The sequence below is a fragment of the Elgaria multicarinata genome, chromosome 5, assembly GCF_023053635.1.
Source record: "Elgaria multicarinata webbii isolate HBS135686 ecotype San Diego chromosome 5, rElgMul1.1.pri, whole genome shotgun sequence".
In the NCBI taxonomy this organism is placed as follows: domain Eukaryota; kingdom Metazoa; phylum Chordata; class Lepidosauria; order Squamata; family Anguidae; genus Elgaria; species Elgaria multicarinata.
Genome location: NC_086175.1, coordinates 63,271,874 through 63,293,403, shown reverse-complemented (window position 1 = coordinate 63,293,403; position 21,530 = coordinate 63,271,874). Strand labels below are relative to the sequence as shown.

General features: G+C 37.2%; 1 protein-coding gene across 4 annotated transcripts in view; it reads left to right on the top strand.

Moving 5' to 3' along the window:
* Positions 1–21,530, top strand: part of DMD (dystrophin) — a 1,279,927-nt gene that overhangs the window by 1,108,506 nt on the left and 149,891 nt on the right. For all 4 annotated transcript variants that reach the window (XM_063126497.1, XM_063126496.1, XM_063126495.1 and 1 more), the window contains exon 62: positions 5,648–5,708. In XM_063126497.1, the coding sequence (XP_062982567.1) occupies positions 5,648–5,708 (61 nt within the window). The remainder of the gene's footprint in view (positions 1–5,647; positions 5,709–21,530) is intronic.

Here is a 21,530-nt window from a genome sequence, read left to right as displayed (position 1 = left end):
AGCTAGTGCAGAGTGCTGCTGCTCGGCTGTTGTCTGGAGCCGCCCCTTTCCAGCATGTAACTCCTCTGCTGAGGGAACTGCACTGGCTGCCTGTTCGCTACTGGGCCAGGTTTAAGGTTCTTGTACTTGTATACAAAGCCCTAAACAACTTGGGACCAGGATACCTGAGAGAGCGCCTTCTCCTCTACCAACCTGCCCAGTCACTGAGGACATCCGGGGGCCTGCTCCTGGTGGTTTCACATAGACCCATCCTGTGATTGGAGTCTATTATTATTATTATTATTATTATTATTATTATTATTATTATTATTATTATTTATTTATATAGCACCATCAATGTACATGGTGCTGTACCAGGGGAAGATCCTTCAGTGTGGTAGGGCCCCCTCATATGGAATTCCCTGCCTCTGGAGGTCAGTCAGGCGCCTACTTTGTATTCCTTTTGGTGCATCCTGAAAACATCATTGTTCCAGGAAGCCTTTCCTTAATGACCAGCCACGGTTCACAGTTCACCTTTCATTTTGCTTTAAAAATCTATTTTAACATGTTTTATTATGTTTGTATTGTATTTTATCTTGTACACTGCTCTGAAATTTTGAATGGGGAGTGGTATATAAATATTGTAAAAAGATAAAATAAATAAATGTTTCAGACTGCAACTTACATTTATTTTAATAGCCAGAATGCAATACATGGTTAAATGTGTCTTGTAGCTTATTTGGTTGTAATGGTAAAGCATATAATGTATCAGCAAGTTACAGACAGAAATTAAATTTTGTCCAGAACAATTCTACAGATACTTTCTTTTTTTTAATTCACATAAGATGATTCACTATCTAGAGGGGTAATTAGAGAATTCTCTTTTTTACTTTGGGAAACAACATTTCATATATGTGACATCTATGGAGAAGGAAGACGGCATCTTGTACTATTGTGTCATTTTTAAGTAAACTTCACTTCTATATGGAAAACATTAAAGGCAGTGTCTGACCCATATGATGTGTTTCAAGTACTCAAAGTGTTGAAAAATGTGTGGCTTAGTTCTTGAAGCTGCCTGCTTACCAACTTTATTATAAATCAAATCACAAGTATATAGGAAAAGGGCTGTACATGTGTCAAAATAACTGGGAATAACAGTGTCATTTATTGGATGAGCAGGGGACAATTGGATTAATACTTCAGTCAAAGGCATTGACATGTTTTGAAGATTTATATTTATGCAGCACCTTACTACATTGTTTAATCCATGTAAGAATGACCACTAGTATTTATAATAGTGTACACTGAAATACATCTACAGTAGATAGGCCATGCCATATATTCAAGGTGTACGTGTATATATCTCATGTCAGAACCTCAAAAATGCAATTGTGCTTAAGTCTGTAATACACATCCAGGTATGAGAGCAGAATGAATTAAAGTGTAGAACAGTATCATTTTTAAAAACCTCAGTTTTATTTATTGTTGTAGCTACGTCTTATGTTCGGATCACATACATTGTTCTTGTGTCAATTACCACTTGATATACTTCACTTCAGCCCACCTCTCTGTACACACTTATCCCACACACATAAACACATGACCAATCGTGTAGTGGAGCCAGGATTTTTATGTATTTATATTTTATTAAGTGGGACAATGATGTCATCTGCCATCCCACTCAGACTTCCCTGTTTCCTCTGAACTTTGCTGGAGTCCTCACAGTAGCTGGTGAGAAAATGGATTTTGCCAACAACAATACTTTGTTATGAGCTATTCCTATTGTAATGCAAAGTATTTGGGGGGGTCTTGAATGAGTAATTAAGACCCTCAAAGAGAAGTGTTTTGAGAGAGAGAGTTGCCTGCATTTGTTACAGGCATTTGTTACAGGCATGGCAAAGTCCATTTTCCATATGCAGCTCCACTTCCCACCAGAACCATCCCATTCACTATAAGGTAGGGGGCAGATCTGTGCAAGCATGCCTTTGTATTCAAAATAATGGAGCAACAGGAGTTCCATACATGGCCTTTTATCTAAATTAAGTATTTCATTCATTTAAAATTCAATATAAACATAATTGTTTAAAAAACAGTATTAATATCTGTGGATTGACTTATGCTGACCCGTAGGGAAACAGTATGATGTCTTTTATTTTATTTTTTTAAAAAAGGCAAATACTTGCATATGGTAATAATCATGGAGAAAATTCACTGTGGTATTCATTTTTTTCAGTTAAAAGAGTAATATGCTGCCATTTTAATGAATGTACTGGATGTTTGAAAGAAATTTCCCCTTTCTTATCAATATTTCAGTTAGTTTCTGGTTTCCTTGATAATATATTCTTGTACACTGTGCAAGCCGTAACAGAAAAGCATTTTTGAATTCTGCAAATGGGAAAATGTGTCTATCTTGAGCATAAGTAACACACAGGGAGAAGCTCTCTGGTCATATTAAAAACCATTTTCCAGACTGTCTCCTTTGATTGACTACTAAAAATGGGTTTACTAGGAATTAAAGATACATGTATATTATCTAAACTAGCTTTGTAATGGATGGTAAACCTCTACTGGTATCCAGAGATAAGAAACAGCTGTTCTCAGCATTTGGATTTTTGCCAGAAATGAGATGATGGTTCTTAGAGCAGAGTTGTAATAGGTACCACATATTTTGTCAACTCAAATTTATGCAAGACTGGCATCATCCAGCAGAGCAAAAACTGCATGATGGGCAGCCTCAGCACAATCTATTGAAGGAACACTAAATCTAATTATGCAGAACGTCACAGAATTGTTTGTTATTTCCAATGCATTTAGTTCCAGTAAAGATGACTGCTTGCCTTCATTAAAAAAAAATCAAGAATAATTTGGTACATAAGATTCTGGGATAATAACTTTCAATTTAAAATGCTATTGCCCAGATTAATTCAGAAAATAGGAGAGACGGTGCAACTTCATAAGGGGCTGTAACAACCCATATAACATGATACCTGAATGCAGAGGGAACAGTGGGTTGGATCCAGAGTTATTCATGCTTAGAGTAGATCCATTGAATTTAACAGAAGTTAACTTATGACTAACTTAAGGCCTATTCATTTCAGTAGGTCTGTTCTAAGTATGGCTAAGGCTGGATACAAACCATAGTGTTTTTAAGTTCTTAAAGAACGTGGAAACATATAGTCCCAAGTTGAGCCATTCACTTTACATTAAAAACGTGCTTTCTTAGATACTCTTGCTTGAAGTATAGAAGATAGTTACAGCAAAATACATATGAAAATACATTATGATTGTATGGAGCCATTTTGTTTACAAGTGTCAAATCTCCATGATTTGCCCATATGATGTGCAGAGTTTTTACATGACAATAGCAGAAATACTATAGGTTGTGTCCAATCCTAAACTTTTGTTTACGGGCCAGCAGTTAATAGAACTGCTTCAAAACTTAGCAACATGAAAGAGAAATAGAGAAATGCTAAGAAAAAATGTTGTAAAATTCTTGTTGAGTTAATTCCTACTGCAATAAATCATTTAGGAACAGCATAAAATGTTGAGTAAGACACTCTCCAGGAAAGCTTAAATTGGGTTTGAACCAGATCAATATTTTACTCAGCAATATAGAAATACAGTGTTACATCAAGATGTTGTTAAAAACTGACGTTCCAGTGGTTGAAAATATGTATGTTAAATATGTATGCTCTGTAAAAAGGATTTCTTGATTTTTTATTCAAACCATAATACCATGCATTGCCAGTTTTTGAACTGACACTTTACCCATAGTTCTTGGTCCTTCAGGAAAAGTTATTACAAAAGTATTTCATTAGTTTTTGTATATGATACAGTCTTTGCAGTGACATTCTACAGGAAGAACACCATGTTTAGCAGTATCCATGCACATCAATAACATTGTTTTAATGTGATCTTCATTATATCATAGTATTAAAGCCTGTAAAATATATAATAAAGAGGCTTGTGGCACATTAAAGATTAACTCTCCCAAATCTAAAACAGCTATTCACAGCAACAGGCCACATAACAAGGATATGAAGGGATCAGATGCTGCAACAAACCTAGATGCCAGCTCTGTCCCCATAATCTACACTGTTACAGGACTTAATAATGTTACCCACAACATTAAGGGCTCATTCACTTGCTCTTTTTCTATTGTGATATATGTCATCTTCTATCAGCAATATTTTTCTGCATTCTACATAGGGCAAGGAAGCCAGTCTCTACAGAAAATAATAAATAGACACAAATCTGACATCAGAAATGGAAAAATTCAGAAACCAATACGAGAGCACTTCAGTCTTCCAGGACACTCTGCCACAAATACAAAAATTTCCTATTATGGAGCAAAAGAACTTAAAAGGGAGATTAGAGCAAGAGACTGCTGAATTAGAATTCATCCATTGCCAGAGGGTTAAATTGGGGTTACAGATGTTTATCACATTATGGAAGCAATCCTGTGGCCCCTAGACATTGTCTGAGGGGCCATAGAATAGTAAGGATTCTCCCCTCTGAGGTTGGAGAACAGTGCTCTAAACTTGGAAGGGGGAGTCAGAGATGTGACTACCCTCCCCTGCCCCCTTACAGCTGATGCAGAAGAACTGCACTGACTAGCCTCCCAAATTTGGAAAATCAACCTTGGGGATGGAGAAAATGAGGTGTTCTGGGGGGCAGGGAGGGGAGGAGATGGGAGAACCAGGATGTGAGCTATCCTGAGCTTCTTCTAGCTTCTTTCCTTCCCCCTATGAAACACTGTTGCTAGATAGGCAAAAAAGCCTGTCAAGCAATAGATGGAATGCTTAGAGGATGGGAAGGAGAAGATCACATTTGCTGTTTCACCTACCCTGGTAGCTTCAGCCTGGCAGAGCATTAGATACATGGAGGCCTCAGAATTCAGGAGCTTACATCTCACAAATGTGCAACTCATAGAATTGCACCCTTCATGTGTTAATTAGTTCACCTATTGCCAAGATATTTGTAACTAGCATCAGCTGCGCTGTAAATGACCACTGTGAATATTATCATTGTCACCATCAGTACTATCTGCATTCCGTGTCCTTCTGACCTCACTGTTTAGAATGTATAAAAAACTTGAAACTCTCTGTAATACTCCAAATTTGTTAGTCTTTAAGGTGTCACAAGACTGTTCATTATTTTTTCTGCAATATACTAAGATACCCTTTGGACCTTTCATTTAACAATGGAATCAAAAACGGAATTGTTCCTTATGTGTCAAAAGAAACATGGTGAACTGGTAAGTCTTTCCAAAGTTAGATGTATTAACCAACTAAGAAGAAAATATGGAAGACAAGGCAGGCAGAAAGTGGTGGCCACGGAAACCCTAAATTGTTTACCATAAGGCAGGCAGTATGGTTCTTCAATTTCTTATCTTTCCTTTAAGTTGAGTAGTTGAAGAGGGTTTTGCATTTATCTTTGCAGCCGAATGAGTTCAATTTCACTCAGATTAGAGCAGAAATTTCTGAACAGCAGGTTAATCCTTCCTGCCTTCATGGGCAACTGAGCAAACAGACCCATATCAGTGTGGCCAAGTGTAAAATTGTAATTCCAGAGATTAATGTTGTCTTTCCTGTTTGCTTTGAACTTGACCTCCATGTCTCTTTTATTTGATTTTATGTTTCGTTTTTGTTTTGTTTTTTGTTAACAGCTTCTGTCCAGGGCCCCTGGGAGAGGGCAATATCGCCAAACAAAGTGCCCTACTACATCAAGTAAGTATTAAAACATTATGATTAACTACTTGGGGCTAATTATTTTAGCTTGCCTTGAAACAAGTATAACAATTCCACCTTTTGGATCATTCTGATTCATACTGAGTATTTCAAGTCTGCCCTCCATTTCCATCCAGAGTGTAATAACAGCAAGAATTGTGAAGATTCCTTGGTGTTAAAAGATAGCATAGTGCCACACAATTAGAACCCAGTGAAAAGTCTGCAACAGTAATGATATGAATGTGTACGAGTTTTTTGTTTGATTTTTTATGTGTGTTCAGCTACCATTGCTTTTGTGGCAAGTTATTTTTCTGCTTGATGATAGAAAATATATTTCTCCCAGAATCCATCCCAGCCAGAATTTGGGATGGGGGGAGAAAACTGTTTTCAAAGTGGAACCAACCAACCCCATAAAAAAAACCTCATGCAGATTCTAGCTCCTTCAAAAATGATGAACACCTTGGCATGGCTAGCATGGTCTTATCACGGCCTAATTAAGTTGTGGCAGCTGTGATCAGGTATTCAAATCAACCTCTTTCTCTGGTCAAAACTAAAACAACTTATGTAAAATAGAGAGTTGAATAGACTCATAAGAGGACTGGCTTTAACATAATGTAAATTGACCATTATGAATACGCAAGTCCTGGCTGGGAGTTACCATGGTTTGTCATGTTGTGCAAAACCGGGTGGCAGGGGTTATTTGAGAGTTAAACAACTCTAGCATGACCCACAGTCTGTTTAAGGACTATGCAGGAAGTTGTTTAACCCTCAAATAACACCCACCAGCCAGGTTCACATGACATGACTGTCATGACTAAGCCTGTTCCCCTTAGGCTGGGGGAAGGAGTTTCAGGCGATAAATCAGAATCAAATTCTGAAGCAGAAGAGATGGCGCCAGAAACATACCAGCCTATTCGGGGAGTTGGGGGAAGGTGACTCTCACAGGCTCTTCACTAGCTGGGAATGAACCTTTGCCAGACTTTATCTCTGAAAACGTTAACAACACACAGTCTGTAAAAAATCAGTATTCTTCTGAGGGACAGGGCACTTCAAAACTAGCTTATCCTAGAGTATGCTGCAGATGAAAACGGGCAGAGCTAAAAGAAGGTGAGAGAAAGTCGGCCCAGCTAGCTTTTCACCAAAGGCTTCTTCAGAACCAGTCTCCCTGAAGTGAAAGTGTTCTGGGAAAATGCTTTCCGTTCTTCTTGAAAGGACAATTGTCTCACTTAGTTTGCATAGTTTTGCCTAGAGGAAAGTTCCTATTGGTTGGACTCTCTTCAGGTGGGAAGAGATGTTTATTGCCTGAATAAAGCTTTGTGGACTACGTGGCAGACCTCTTTATTGTCTCCCAATAAGGCGGGAGGTTTTAAGAAACATGACAGTGACAAGCCACAGCACCCCCTGGCCAGGGTTTGCATATTCATAATGGCGGATGGCACGTGCTGAAGTTCCTCAAAGGTAAATTGGCCCATTGTGGACTGTTGTGTTATGTGAACTTGCCCATTATGTATCACTTGCTAGTTGGATGGCCACCATGCATGAAAAGTGCACCCAGAATATTTCAAAACAAATGGGTCAATTCCTGTGTTACACGTTTGGATTTTATAGTCTATTCAACTTTCACTCAAGCTTTATATTTCTGGAGAGTGGAGTGGTGGGGGACTTTTTATGTATCTACTTATTGCCTTTAGAATCCCATAAAAATATGTCTTCCTGATGTTTACAGTCTGTCACAAACCTGGATAGAAAAAGCTTTATAATACTACACACCCTATGTTTTTTTAAGATGTTTTCTCATAATATATTTATTCTAAGCAGCCTAAGCTGAAACTCTCTGGCAGTTCACAAAGTAAAGCATAAAATCATACAATATCAAAAGACGATAAAACATAATGTAAAGCCCTAAAGTTTAAAACAACAGTCGAATAAACCAAAGTAAAAACCAAGTAAAAACAACCAGCAGTGTAAGATCTAATAAGCACTAAGAGTTTTAAAAATATATATTATCTTGTTAAATATTAGCAAATAACTAATATTTATTTGCAAGTTTCTCAGTCAGAGCTTTTATTGCCATGTTGAGCAGGACTTTTACATTCTTCTTATATAGTGTTTACACATCTTGTGTATTGGTAGTTCAAGACTAGTGGGTGTTTTTCAGAAGTCCATTTTAAAATATATTCACCCTTTGCATCACTTCTCTGGTAGGCCTATTTTTATAATAGAAAGTATTTCTTTGGTATTGGTTTTAAAATACCTGAAGAAGTTACTGTAAGCTTCTGGCCTGTACAGAAAGCAAATATTATCTCAGACCATTTTCTGAATTTGAACATGGTTTTATGTTCCTCAGCAACATAAATTGTTTATGCTGAACACAGGAGTGTGCTTTGATAGATGCATTTCTTGCATATTTGATTGTTTCGGTGCTTTTTTCTCATTTTCTTCTTGATGCTTGAGTTTGTTTTATTTGTTACTTTTCAACTCATCAGTTCCTCATTTTCAGTGACAGATCACTTTATGAGTTCATAAATCAGAGAACAGTTGCTTCAAAAGCCTCAGCAATGTTGTCTTCAATGTTTCACTGCTCAGCAATATCAAGCCACTTCAGTTTGACAGTTTCAGCTACAGATTTATGTAATTGATTAATTAATGGCAGACAGCAGCCATTACAGTTTCTGCATTGTGGTTAAACAGTTTCACCTTGCATGGAGAAGAAAATAAATAGGAGCTCAACAAAATAAAGGGGAGGCCACAACTTTGTTAAAGGAACAAGATATGACAATTATTAAGACCAGCCTGGGGAGAGTGGAACAAACAACAGACAGGATACCTAATTAGTACTGCAGAACTCACTGTTCATTTATGTGAATGGAGAAGTAGGTGTGAAATAGACTTCCAGCTAATGCCTCCTACAGCCCCTGCTGGTTGTACCATACCTTTAGTACTATAGATATTACCACTTGTGGATCACTTAGTTTGTGAGCATCCTGCTTTTCTCCAGCTCAGTTGAATAGAGTTTCCCTCTTGTCTTTTTCACACTTACACTTGTCTGGCTGCCAAAGAAATAGGCTGGCTGTTAGCTACCTTTCTTCCTTGCGATTCATTGTTGTCATGTTCTTTTAAACAAATATACCACTCTTTGCAAAGTATTGTCTGCTGAAGAATCCCTAAACACTATCTTAAACAGATCATACTTCAGAAAAACTATATTCAGCAGCTTAATTACTATGTCCCTGCTGTTTATGTGGGTATCTTAGGGGCTATGAATATTTCTAGGTTGGATAACAAGACAGAAAGTAAATAGAATTGTGGGCTCAATCCTACCCCCTTTCACTATTTCCCAATCTTTTAAGCAATCATATGAATGGATCTCCCTCTTGGATAACAAGCAAACTATTTAGAGCCAGGAATCGACAAATCAGGCTATGGTGTCACCTTTGTATCTGTTTGTCCTGTCCTCTTTCTTCATTGACCTGTGAATTTTTTAAAAAATCTGCTCACAAATTTGCATTTAAATGCATGTTTTAAAATGCATTTTCTTCCAAAATGTGCATTTATAAAGGTATTTTTCTTAATACATTTTAAAAAGCATTTTGAGCTGAGAACTGTCAGAACATTTGGGAAGTACAAAAGCTGGCAGATAAGTAAGTTCCAATGCACACACTAGTGCAGGAGGTGCAGAGCAGATTGTATCAGAATTCAAAAAGATAAAATGTCTCAAATATTTTTACTTTGAGTAACCAGCTCTCAGGAAGAGCCAGTGCCCTTCTGTCCCTATGCATCAATGCTGCTCCCTGCTTTCCTGCTTTCTTTGATCCTGCTGCTTTTAATGGGCAGGTCCCACTTGGGACAATGCTTCTTCCACTCTTGGCTATTTTGTAGTATCTTGGCCTACTGTCACCATTATGAAAACTGCAATATAATATTTTACCACCTGATGTATTCTGTGGGGATTGCTTAAACTTTTAAGACATGTATAGATTGCTTAAATATTCTGTAAAGATTGCTTATATTATTTTATTAAATTTGTTCCTTACAGACAAGCCAAATCTGTCCAACAGATAAGTTTTCCTTTGCTTGTTGTCCAAATGATTTTAAAAAAACACATTCTCTGTGTTTCATATTATATAATTTATTTTTTATTACAAAGCCCACCAATCCAGGTAGTGCTAGCTATCAAAAGAAAATAAACAATTTGCCATTTGTGTGTCACCGTACTTTAAAAGTGCCTACATTTTTTCCTTTCCATGCAGCTATCCTGCCTAGTCTTTAAAGTGTTTATATGAAATTCTCAAGTCCTCCCTAGATCACATCTTATCTCTGCTCCATAATTTACAAATAATCCAATTTTTCCTGAGGCTAATACACTGTGGAGGTTTGCATCAATTTAAAGGCCTGAGGAAAGAAACATGTAAGCAGAGCAGAGTCCTGTCATTCTTTATTTTATTCATGGCTAAATGCCAAGACTCAGCCCTGGAACAAATGAAATAAGAATAATTGAAAGTGCCCCTGAGCCAGTACAGAGTGGTGCATCAGTATGCCATGTTTCCAGATAGAATTGAGTCCTGGTAACTTATTTTCTACAAATTAACCACTGCCTGTACAATTGCCATGTGGTGCCACATGTGTATGTTCCATTTAAGCATTGCTAAAATCAAAAGATATTGTCAACTTTTTAAATTTGCATCTGCAGATTTGGGTGCTTCTAGATGAGGCTTTTATTGTGCAATCTCCCTGCCTCATTCACAGAGGTTTATAGGAAGTTTATAGTTTATACATCGCTATCTTCCTTTTGTAACCCTCCTGTGTTTTTCCATCACTTTTTCCATCCTTTTCCTTGTTGCAAAAAGAATATGTTAAGCTGGGAAAGACCGAATAGCTTCACAGTGTCTTTCAACTGGTAGTATTGGAGACATCCACCTGGAAGCAGAATCATTTATAGAATCAAGACCTAGATATATAAAAACAAGAGACACAATCTTGCCTCTTGCATACCAGGCTGGCAAGCAGCTGCTGGGAAAAGGGGACAGTTAGCCCCCGTCGCCAGTGATGCTACGGAGGCATCATTTAGCTACCAGGAGACTGTGGGATGAAGGAGGCTATAGGAAGGCTTCACACAATATCCCTAGAAGCAGTATAGTTCGGTGTCAGTCATACATTTCCTAATTGCCTCTTGGTAAGTAAAGAAGGACAAATCACGTTGATTCTATAGGTATGGCTGTGGGTTCTGCCTGTGATCTTTTATTTATTATTTATTTAAAATATTTTTAGACTACCATTCATTCTTACAGATAATAGGGTTGTATACAAATGCCATGACCAAAACTAATAATGCCAAAAAGGACAAAAATACAACAAGAAAGACAAAACCAATTTCAAAACAATAAGAACAATAGACTAACAGACCAGCACTTAAAATATCTGAACAAATAAAAAGGTTTTAAAGAGGTGCCAAAATGATTGTAGTGTTGGCAACAGTCATACTTGTATGTGAAGGGTAATTCTACAGTCAGAGTACCAACACTTTGGAAAGTTTGGTAAAAACTCTTTGGAAAGTTCTGAGATATGGTTATAAAAAAATTACACTATAATTAATGTTTACAGGAACACAAGAACATTAAAATAACAGAAGTTTCCAACGATGACTAGCTAGATGTTTATGGGAAGCCACAGCAGAGCTTAAAAGCAATGGCCCAGTTCTCAAAACATAAGGAGACAAGCTCCTTACTTTTTGTGTTGGCTACTGATTTTGGAAGGCAGTGGGGGATACGATTTGGCTAAAATTTGGACAGAGTGAGGAGTAAGCCTTATCGGTTTCAATACAGGCTTCTTATCTCTTCCCTGGCACTGAAGAGGCCACTTTCATTGTTCACACATTGTTCTCACAAACAGAACCAATGATGTTTAGACTAATACTGTTTTTAAACCTGTAAGTTCCAGTGATAGTTGCAACCATTTAAGGTAGATCAATACCTATATAGTCAGTATCCATATAGTCTTAAAAGAGCCATGGTGGGTGGGTGAAGCTTAAAGATAGTGGATTGCTTAAAGTCACTAAGGCTGCAATGCTTTTTTTAATTGTCATTTGTATTTTAAATGTTTTAATATTGCAGCTGGTTTAATTATGTTTTTAACTTTTGTATATTTCTATGTATATGTTTTAATTGTATATATTTTAATTTTGTAAAGCTGCCTTGAGTCCCAGTATTGGGAAAAAGGCAGGATACAAATATAATAACAACCACCACCACCGTACCTAGGAGTAAGCCTTATTAAACTCTGCGTAGACATGTATAAGATTGTGCTTTAAGAGATTTCATGGATGAACTGAGATTTGACTTACTTATATTGTTATAAACTATGCTATATGAGGTCTCATGAAAGAAAATATAGCAGCACTATTTTGTTTTCAATATAGTGTTTATGAGACTGAATAGCTTTCAGATACAATTGAAGATTTTAATGTATTTTATCTGGTGATGATGGTGTTGCTGTATTTCTACTCAAGTTTGTTACTATTTTAAAATGAAAGTTGCTTGAAACACCAAAAGCCAGGTCCTCAGTTATGTCCATACTAAACTGCATGCAGGAAACTTGAAATGGTAGGGAAGCAATGTGAAACATGAAGCTGCCATATGTCAGATAGACACTGGTCTATCTAAGCTAGTATTCTTTGCTCAGGCTGCTCTCCAGAGGTCTTTCCGAGACCTGCCACCAGGGATCCTTGTTCATGGGAGTTGTTCTTGAACTTGTGCTATGGGCTCTTCCCTAGGAAATGGCTTCATAACTATCTCTGCAGCATTTGGGGGACGGTAAGTCAAAGGGTGGAAGGCAACCAGCTTGTTGGGTTTTATATATTGATTGCAACTTATCAGCCAGATCTTTGACTGAAAGCCTCTAGTGGCATTATAATGGTACACCCATCGTATTAGGTAGGAAAGCCACCACTCCCTGTGGACGCAGAATTAAAAAAAAATCTATCATTAGACATCTGCAGGTGTTCTTTCTAATATTAATATATATATATATATATATATATATATATATATATATATATATATATATATACACCTTTACAATTTCCTGTTGCTTAAGGCAGGATTAATTTAAAAATCCTCATGTCTCTAGTAGTGGAAACAGGTTACAGGACTCAGATCTTCCTCAGATGAAGCCTTGCAGCCTATGCTCCTTGGCTTTGGCAACATCAGCTCCTATCTTGTGCTAATCTCTGACTTGATCCTTTTTCAGTGTCTGACTCAGTAATAATGCTTGCCTGCTCATCCTCATTCTGTACATGTTCTTCCAACTGGATGTGGGGGGGAACTGCATTATGAAATGAATTTTCTTTCCAGTACTTCTCACCAAGGAAATCTAAATTATTTCCCTCCTAAACTTTTTTGTTCATATTCAAATTATAGCAGTTCAGTGACTTTGTCCTCCTGGGGGAAATAACACCAGATGGATCCTCGGGAGCATGGCTATGCCTCTTTGATAAAGATCCATATGATCCAAACTTTCCATACGAATTAAGCTTTGGGATGAAAACAGTGTAAAAAATTAAACACACACACTCTACACTCTCTGCTAATGTTCTCATAGATATGTTATAAATTTCCAAATGTATTCTTCAGCCTTTCACTGAGTACTAAAATATATGCATATAGTAATTTGTTAAATTTATCTTTCTTTTTATTCTGCCTCTGTAGATAGTCATACCTTGCTCTTTTTGACACACAGACTATTCTGTGGATTAAGAAATGGCTTGTTCACAACATATTCATTAATTTTCAATAAGATTACCTGAGGTGAAAAAGATACTTGCTCTGCCACTCTTACATTAAGACACCCTTTTCTGACCTGAAGATTTAACTCATCTATAAAATAGATAAAATGTGAAACTAATCCTTAGACTAAGAAGGCTATTTTGTAGAAGTTATTTTTAGAATTCAGTAGAGATAGGCAAGCTTGGAAAGATCTCAAATTAACTTGGAAATTAACCCAGTTCTTTCCCCAAAATAGGAAAACTTTGGGTAATTTTTACGAGCCAATCTTAAGGTTCTGAAAAATTACATGTGAGCACCCATGCACATACATACTGTTCTTTGAGGAAACAGGAGCCTCTTTATGTGTTTCTGTATATATTAATAATGTGTTCTGTTCCATTATTTTGTATGGGGGTGGGGAAAAGAACTTATGGGGCAAAATTAGAGGGTGGAGAGAAGACCATCTCCTAGGGTGCTCCTTGGATTGTGGCCTACCCTCGAATTCCCCCCCCCCGGGCAGTATCTTTTCCTACCCCAAACTAATAGAGCAAGCCTCTTCATTAGTTTATTTAAGGGTGAGTAAGGCACCCACTTCCTCAGAAAACTAATACAGGAGTGAATAAGGACACAAGATGTCAGACTCCGTGGAGTGTGCAAAGGTTGTGGTTAGGAATGCCACAGATTAGAAATGCCTCCTGCTTTCTAATCTGACTGCTCACTATGCTACCTCTGGCCCAGCATCCTGACACAATATTTTAGATTATTAATAATGTTCAAAACAGAGTGTTCTTTTAGCCCATGTATTGTTTATGGAGAATGGATATTTAAACTCTGGGGGAAAAGTTTGTATGAAAATACTGCTGAAAGTTTTGAGGCAGAGTTTTTACATGACAACAGCAGAAATGCTACAGTGCCTTTGAGGCACTGCTATTTCTTTTTAGAAACAACCTATTCAGACAACAATAGAGATTGGTACTTATTGCTAGAAAATTGCACCATTATTTAGCCACTACCCCATTCAGTTCTACTACATGATACAAGTAATACCATCTAAAATGATTGAAGAAAGTCTCTCTCTACTTGCTGAGAAAGATCTAAAAGAGGATCTGGTCTCCCTAGTGTGTATCCTGACTCAGAACCAGAACCAGAAGGAGGAGGAGGAGACAGAAAGTGGGGGAGGAAATTCTCCAAGACTCTCCAGGAGTCAAGGAGGAATGTTTTCAGGAGCTTATCAAGACAAGAGGCCCAGGCTCAGAGATCATCCTCTGCCATCTTTGTTGGAGGGGGAGACAGCATCGGAATTGACAGATCTCAGAGTCAAGCAGGCAAAATTGAGAGGAGGTGGGAGGCAGCCTTCACTAGGCTGAAGACCCTCCTAAAAGAGGAGTTCAGTAAAAACCTGTCACGCACTGCAGGAAACTGTCCATTTAGTTGATAGGCACCTGCCTTGCTTTGTTAGGCTAATTTAGCTTAAAGGATAGTTCCTAGCATTCACACTCCTTTCAGGTGTGGAGACATGTCTATTTACTGAATAAAGCTTTGTGGATTGCATGGCAGACCTCTTTATTGTCTCAGATCTTGGCAGGAGGGCTTGGAATCATGACAAGGAGCATTTCAGGGTTTGCAATCCGATTAAAGGTTTCATGGGATTGTGATTAGCTTCGTTTGTCTTTCTGTTTTAAAAATACCTTGTTTCTAGTGTAGATTAAGCATCAGGCATATACTACTCAGTATAAACTCATTTCAGTGACAGCAGATTCCCAGGAAACTGAGAAAACAACCCACATCAATTCAACATCCAAATGACTTCACCTGAATCATGTTTTCAAGCCATTATGTGTGTCAGAGAAAATCATCAGATGAGGGTGGGGGATCACATTTCCTTACCGTTGCTTTCCACCCTGCTTCTGTCCCACAATACTTCTGTCTTCTTTCTATCCCAAAATACTTCCTCTAGCTATGACCTATGATTTCAAGAACCTGGAACTTTTAATCCATTTTTCTTTGACAAATTTAGCTCACACATTCACATGCCTCTCCTGTACTAGAATATACATTTCGGGATTTTAAAATAGTTGAAGACGACCATTCAATTAATTTCATCCACATGCTGCTTCTACTGTCTACGTCATCATCATCATCATCTATGCCTGTATAAGCAACTGACTTATGATGCTTTTTTATTTTAGAGTAAAATTGTATTTGTTTGGATGAGGCTATATATAATTGAAGTATAATTGAGTAAAAGGTGGCAAATTAAGCCTAATCTTAAATGTTTACTAGGAAGTGTTAATTTCAGTTCAATAGGTTTCCCTGCTTTAAAAATTCAGATTGGCTGTTTTTGCATGAATGTGTAAGAATTCATGCAACAACAGATAGAAAGCATATGGCAACATAAGAGAGGTTACATGTAATTGTGGCTAACATTGGTTTTACACTCATAATTAAAAGCAATTTAGGTAAAATACACTTTAAGCTTATAGTTTTAGAAAAAGCCAAAGACCTCGTTAAGCAGCATATATGGGATATTGAACTGCAGAATGATCTAAGTCAAATCCTATATATTTACCACTCTCCCTAAGATATACAGGACGGTGGCCCTGCGGCCTATCTGAGTTCCCTTACATATTATAAATACAGGTGGGCGTTTACTAGGGCTCACTATAATGCTCTCCCTTCCAAGTTCACAGAAGGCAGGTATCAAGGAATTCCAGTCCCCCAAAGGTTATGCCCATGTGATTCAGGTGAGATAGAGACATCCTCTCATGTGCTTTTACACTGCTCGTTCTACTCAGAGGCCCAGTCAGGTTTAATCCATCCTCTACTACAGGACTTTCCAGGTAACACTGAAGAATTGTATACCAAGTTTCTCCTTGCCGATAGAAACCTCTCAGTTACTTATAAGGTTGCTAAATTCTCCCACTTGGCTATTAACGTCAGAGGACTGTTAAATCTCCGGGAGCTGGGAACTAAGGATCTGTACTACTTTGTATGGTTGTTGTTGCTGGATTAATGTTGTGCTGGTCTCGGACCATAATAAAGTGATTGATTGATTGACACTTTAAGCTTCATGTATGAAGATGTGCTAAGAGCAAAACATGCAGCAAAGCTGAGCCCACTGATACATATGCCATTGTCCATAGTGATGATTTAATCTTTTTCTTTCCTTTTCTACTTTCTGATAAATGTATTCTATGTACTGAACAACAAAGATAAAAGACGTTTGGTGTAGTATTCACAATCAGAAATGTATAACTAGTGGAAACTGACAACCACAGTCATTAGTAACATAGAAGGAAAGGATAATTCACTAATGCTTTTGTACTGCCAGCATTTATCGTAAGTGGTGTGATATTACTACTCTTGCATATATTTCTGGGCTACATAACTTCCATTTCACATTTGCTTAATTTACTAATAAGCTGGTAAACATGAATTTAAGGTTCAATCTAGCTTGTAAAACTTGGGCTATATTAATTCTGCTTCATGCACCATTATTTAGAAATTACAGCCAATCTCAGTATAATAGTGCATAAGAGGAAATAAGTGAAAAATATTCAGTGTAATTAAACTGAAGGAATTAATATTAATTTTTAACTAGTTGAGACTATTTATCTATTGTTTTCCTTTGGTTGATGGTAAAATAATTCCGTCATGTAACAAACTGATGGAAAATTCGAACATAATATAGTCATACTGGTTCTATACATATTAGAAGCTTCAAATGTCTGTTTCCATGCCTGTTTCAATAGAAACAGTAAAATACAGTTTTATGCAACCCACATAACTACTCTTCCTTTCCACTTGATTTTATTCTTATTTGTGCTATATTTTTTAATTTGTGGAATTAAATTTAAAAGGAAGTAGTCACTTAAATTTAATCAAAAATTAAAACAGTACCATAACCAAAATACCCTTACATCACCCTAAGTAAACTGATATTTATTGCAGTTTTCCAGTTAATCACAAAATAGGAAAAAGAATGGGAAACCTCTATAAAATAAAATAACATTCAAAGAAGGGGAGAAAGAATACAAGGAAGGGAGGGAGGGAAAGGTGAGTTATAGTGTTTCAAGCACATGAAACAGAATATATACTAAACTGACTATTACAGAGCATAAGTCTCAAGAAAAGTTCATAACTGAAAGGTTAAAATCATACAGTGTAATCATTGTTTCAATCAGTGGTTGTTTAAATTTATTTAATGGGTAGGATATTACAATAGGGGATTATATATAAATCTCTTTGATTTTGAAAGAATTAGGCAAGCTGGAGTGAAGATAGGTCAGGAAGATCTCTGTCTTAACTCTGTTTAAATTTCAATTGAATACATATTTCAATATTCAATACGCATTTGAAAATATATTAGCAAAATTCAATACATATTTCAAAATATATTAGCAAAGGGATCTGCAAGGAAGAATCTCTTGTATTAAAGAGTATTTTGATTTACAGTAACTCCATCATTTCACAATCCTCAACTATTTTTAAAGGTTGATTTTTGTGTCAGTACGAACCCAAAGTTTGTTCATCAGCAAGGTCAGCCATATTGTTAGGCAGAAGGCAACAGATTTTAGGTGTAATGAAAGATCAGCAAATCATTTGTTATTTAATGCTTTACTATTGTATTTTTACTGCCAGTGGTGGAGGAAAGCAACAAGGATGATCAGAGATCTGGAAACAAAGCCCTATGAGGAGAGAGACTAAAAGAACTGGGCATGTTTAGCCTGGAAATTGAGGGGAATACTTGAAAGGCTGTCACACAGAGGAGGGCCATGATCTCTTCTTGATCCTCCCAGAATGCAGGACATGGAATAATGGGCTCAAGTTATAGGATGCCAGATTCCAGCTGGATATCAGGAAAAACTTCCTGACTGTTAGAGCAGTACAACAATGGAACCAATTACCTGGGGAGGTTGTGGGCTCTCTCACACTAGAGGCCTTCAAGATGCAGCTGGACAGCCATCTGTCAGGGATGCTTTAAGGTGAATTCCTGCATTGAGCAGGGGGTTGGACTCGATGGCCTTGTAGGCCCCTTCCAGCTATGCTATTCTATTCTATTCTATTCAGAAGCGCTTGTGGGATTTTCTCTCTCATGTGCCAAAATATCTTAGCTGGATTTGGGTACTGTGCACCTTCATTAGGGTTGTGGGGTCACCATCCACTGCTTCACTTAAGGCGTCAGGTGGACCTTCAAGTATGTAGTAATGGGCTTTAAAGGTGGAAACCAGCATTTTGAATTGAGCCAGTCCCAGTTAGTAATCTAGTAGCCATGTTTTGTACTAACAGAAGTTTCAAAACAGCCTTTAAGGGAGTTGCACATATAGTGAATTACAGAAGTCTAACCTGGAGATTACCAGTTCATGGCTAACTAAAGTTAGGATATCTGTGTTCTGGTAATGTCACAGCTGGCATGCTAGCATTAAAGGTGGTCAAAGGCATTCCATGTTACAGAAGCAAGTTGCTTTAAGTTCCAGTGGCAACGTGTGCTTCTGATGATGATGATGATGATGATGATGATGATGATGATGATTCAACCAATCTAGTTATAAAAAGAAGAGTTGATCAAAAACATTTGTGAAATGACAGTATGGCTGCCTTTTTATTTTAATAGTTAATATTTTAAGCCAGTGAGACACAGATGATCCAGCTAACCATAACCAATTTACTTAATGGATAAAAAGTTGATTTCATGAGACTTATTACAATCTCATAAAAATGTGAAGCTTTGAAAGTAATCTGTATACCATATATTTATACTGAATTTAATGTACTCATCAGATAAACATTATATTAGTAAAATGAAGTTAGACATTAAAAATGCTATGAAAACATATCTATGTAAGCTTCATTGAGTGGGGAAAGTATTTTTAATTGAGATTTTGAGAAGAGAGTATGATAATTTGAATTCTTGTCTCTGGTGATTATGGATTGCACTCAGAATGGTGCAATGCAGTTGAAACTGTACAACAATATCAACTTGCAAACACCAAAAAATATTTTAGAAATCTCAATCCCATATGAATAACTGTGTCCAATGCATTATAGCAGGAGCATGTACATTGCATAACCAATCTCAGGTCTGATGTGCCACCGCAATTTCTATAAGCCTCAGATCTGTGTGGATGTTACATAAGAACACCTGTGCAGATGCAAGATCTTGCCCTTTCTGCCATTGTGCTGGTGAAGGATAGAAGAAGACACTGTACCAGAATCCTACAAAGGTCAATATAAGGGGCTTTGGGCTGATTTGGAGCAAATATTTTTCAAAGTAATAGTTATCTTAGGTGCCATGCCCCCCCCACCCAACATCCGAGGAATTAGACCTGGGGCTAATCAACCCCAGATAAGACAGAGTGCAGTATCCTATGCGCAGTTAGAAAGGAACACTTATTTCTAAATGAGCACACACACATTTGTGCTATGAGATTCTGAGATGGGCTATGCCAAGTAATAGTGCTTAAGAATGGGAAGACGGTACCTCTAAATGTGTTGCTTTACCAGGAGACATACCAATAATTATGATGTGGTGGATCTGGAGATTCATGAGTGCAATTCCAATCCTGTGAACAGAAGGGGCAGACATTTTTATCTCATTCTCTCTGCAACCTCTTGAATAACCCTCCCCCTAATCTGATCTGGAGGTTTGAGGGACTTTCTGGACCTTCCCCTTCCATTTGCAGATGCTTTAACTAGCTCACAATCCCTTCTGCAACTGTGTGGGAGGAGGTATGGGGAGCTATAGGTGGAAGATAACCTCTCTGTGTCCCATTTGCTGTTACCTCCACTGATGACATTGCAGAACCTGCTCTAAGATAAATATCAAAGCACTAGCAACTTGTATCTTCTGAGAAACTTAAAACTTGATTGTGTTGATTAGCAGTTTACAGTAATCTATTGATGATTACAGGTGTCTATGAAAGGGAAAAACATAATCCTTATCATGCCTATTTTGCTTTAAGGAGATTAATTTAGGAAAAGAAGTGGGCACAGGGTATCATCACTTTCCTTAGGCACGAAGTCAGCTGATTTGCAACTGGTATTACCAAGCCATATTTAGGTAATATAATTTGGACATTACTGTGTCTGACTTAGACTGAAAGAAATCTGGGCTCAGCAGCAGTTGATGAGCTGATACACTGAAGGTGTTCAGTGTTTAACCATGTTAGGCTGGAACCGAACGATTCCGGCTTCAGATAGTTGTGGATAATTTTGGACATATTAAAGCAGCCAAAGTGCATGTCCACACCATACCTCAATTACCTTGATAACATGAGGGTTTTTGAAGTTTAACGAAGATGAATTAAAAGAGAGCTCCTTTCACCAGATATGGGACTAAAGTAACATGGATTTTTTATGGATCATTTCTGTGATAGGGCTTTTGTGTAAAATTTACTATGCATGTTCTCTAAGTGGTTTCTCCTCTGGACTGTCCTGGCATTTTTTTTAAATTAACACTTCAGGTATTTGTGTATAAATAAGAGTCTTAAAAACCAATCCAGAGTAAACAATAAATGCTGTGTTAAAAGTTATAGTACAAAATGTTATGCAGCAGACAAACAGAAGCTATTCTTCTGGAAAAAAATCATTTTAACTGAAACCAAATGAATTATTTTTATTTTGTGATACTTATATCGCTAAACATAGTAAAATCCCTAAGAGGTTTACATATAAATATTAAAATCATGTTTAAAATACAATATTAAAAACAATTCCAATTACAAAAAGAGCAATACAAGAAGTAAGATGGAACATCATGGTTAATTTAGTTTCAAACCAGGGAAAGCTTGTGTGAACAAGTACTTTTCCAGAAGACATTTGAAAGATGCCACATTTTTTGCCTTCCGAACTTCACTTTTCCAAATGGTGGCTGCTACTACTGAGAAGGTATTGCATGCCGGACACTCTGTTAATTTCATAATGACCAGCAAGGCCTCCTCTGACAATCTTAAAGCCCTCCCGCTGCGATGCAAGACAATAAAGAGGTCTGCTAAGTAATCCACAAAACTTTATTCAGCAAATAAACATCTCTTCACACCTGAAGACAGTGGAAACACTAGGA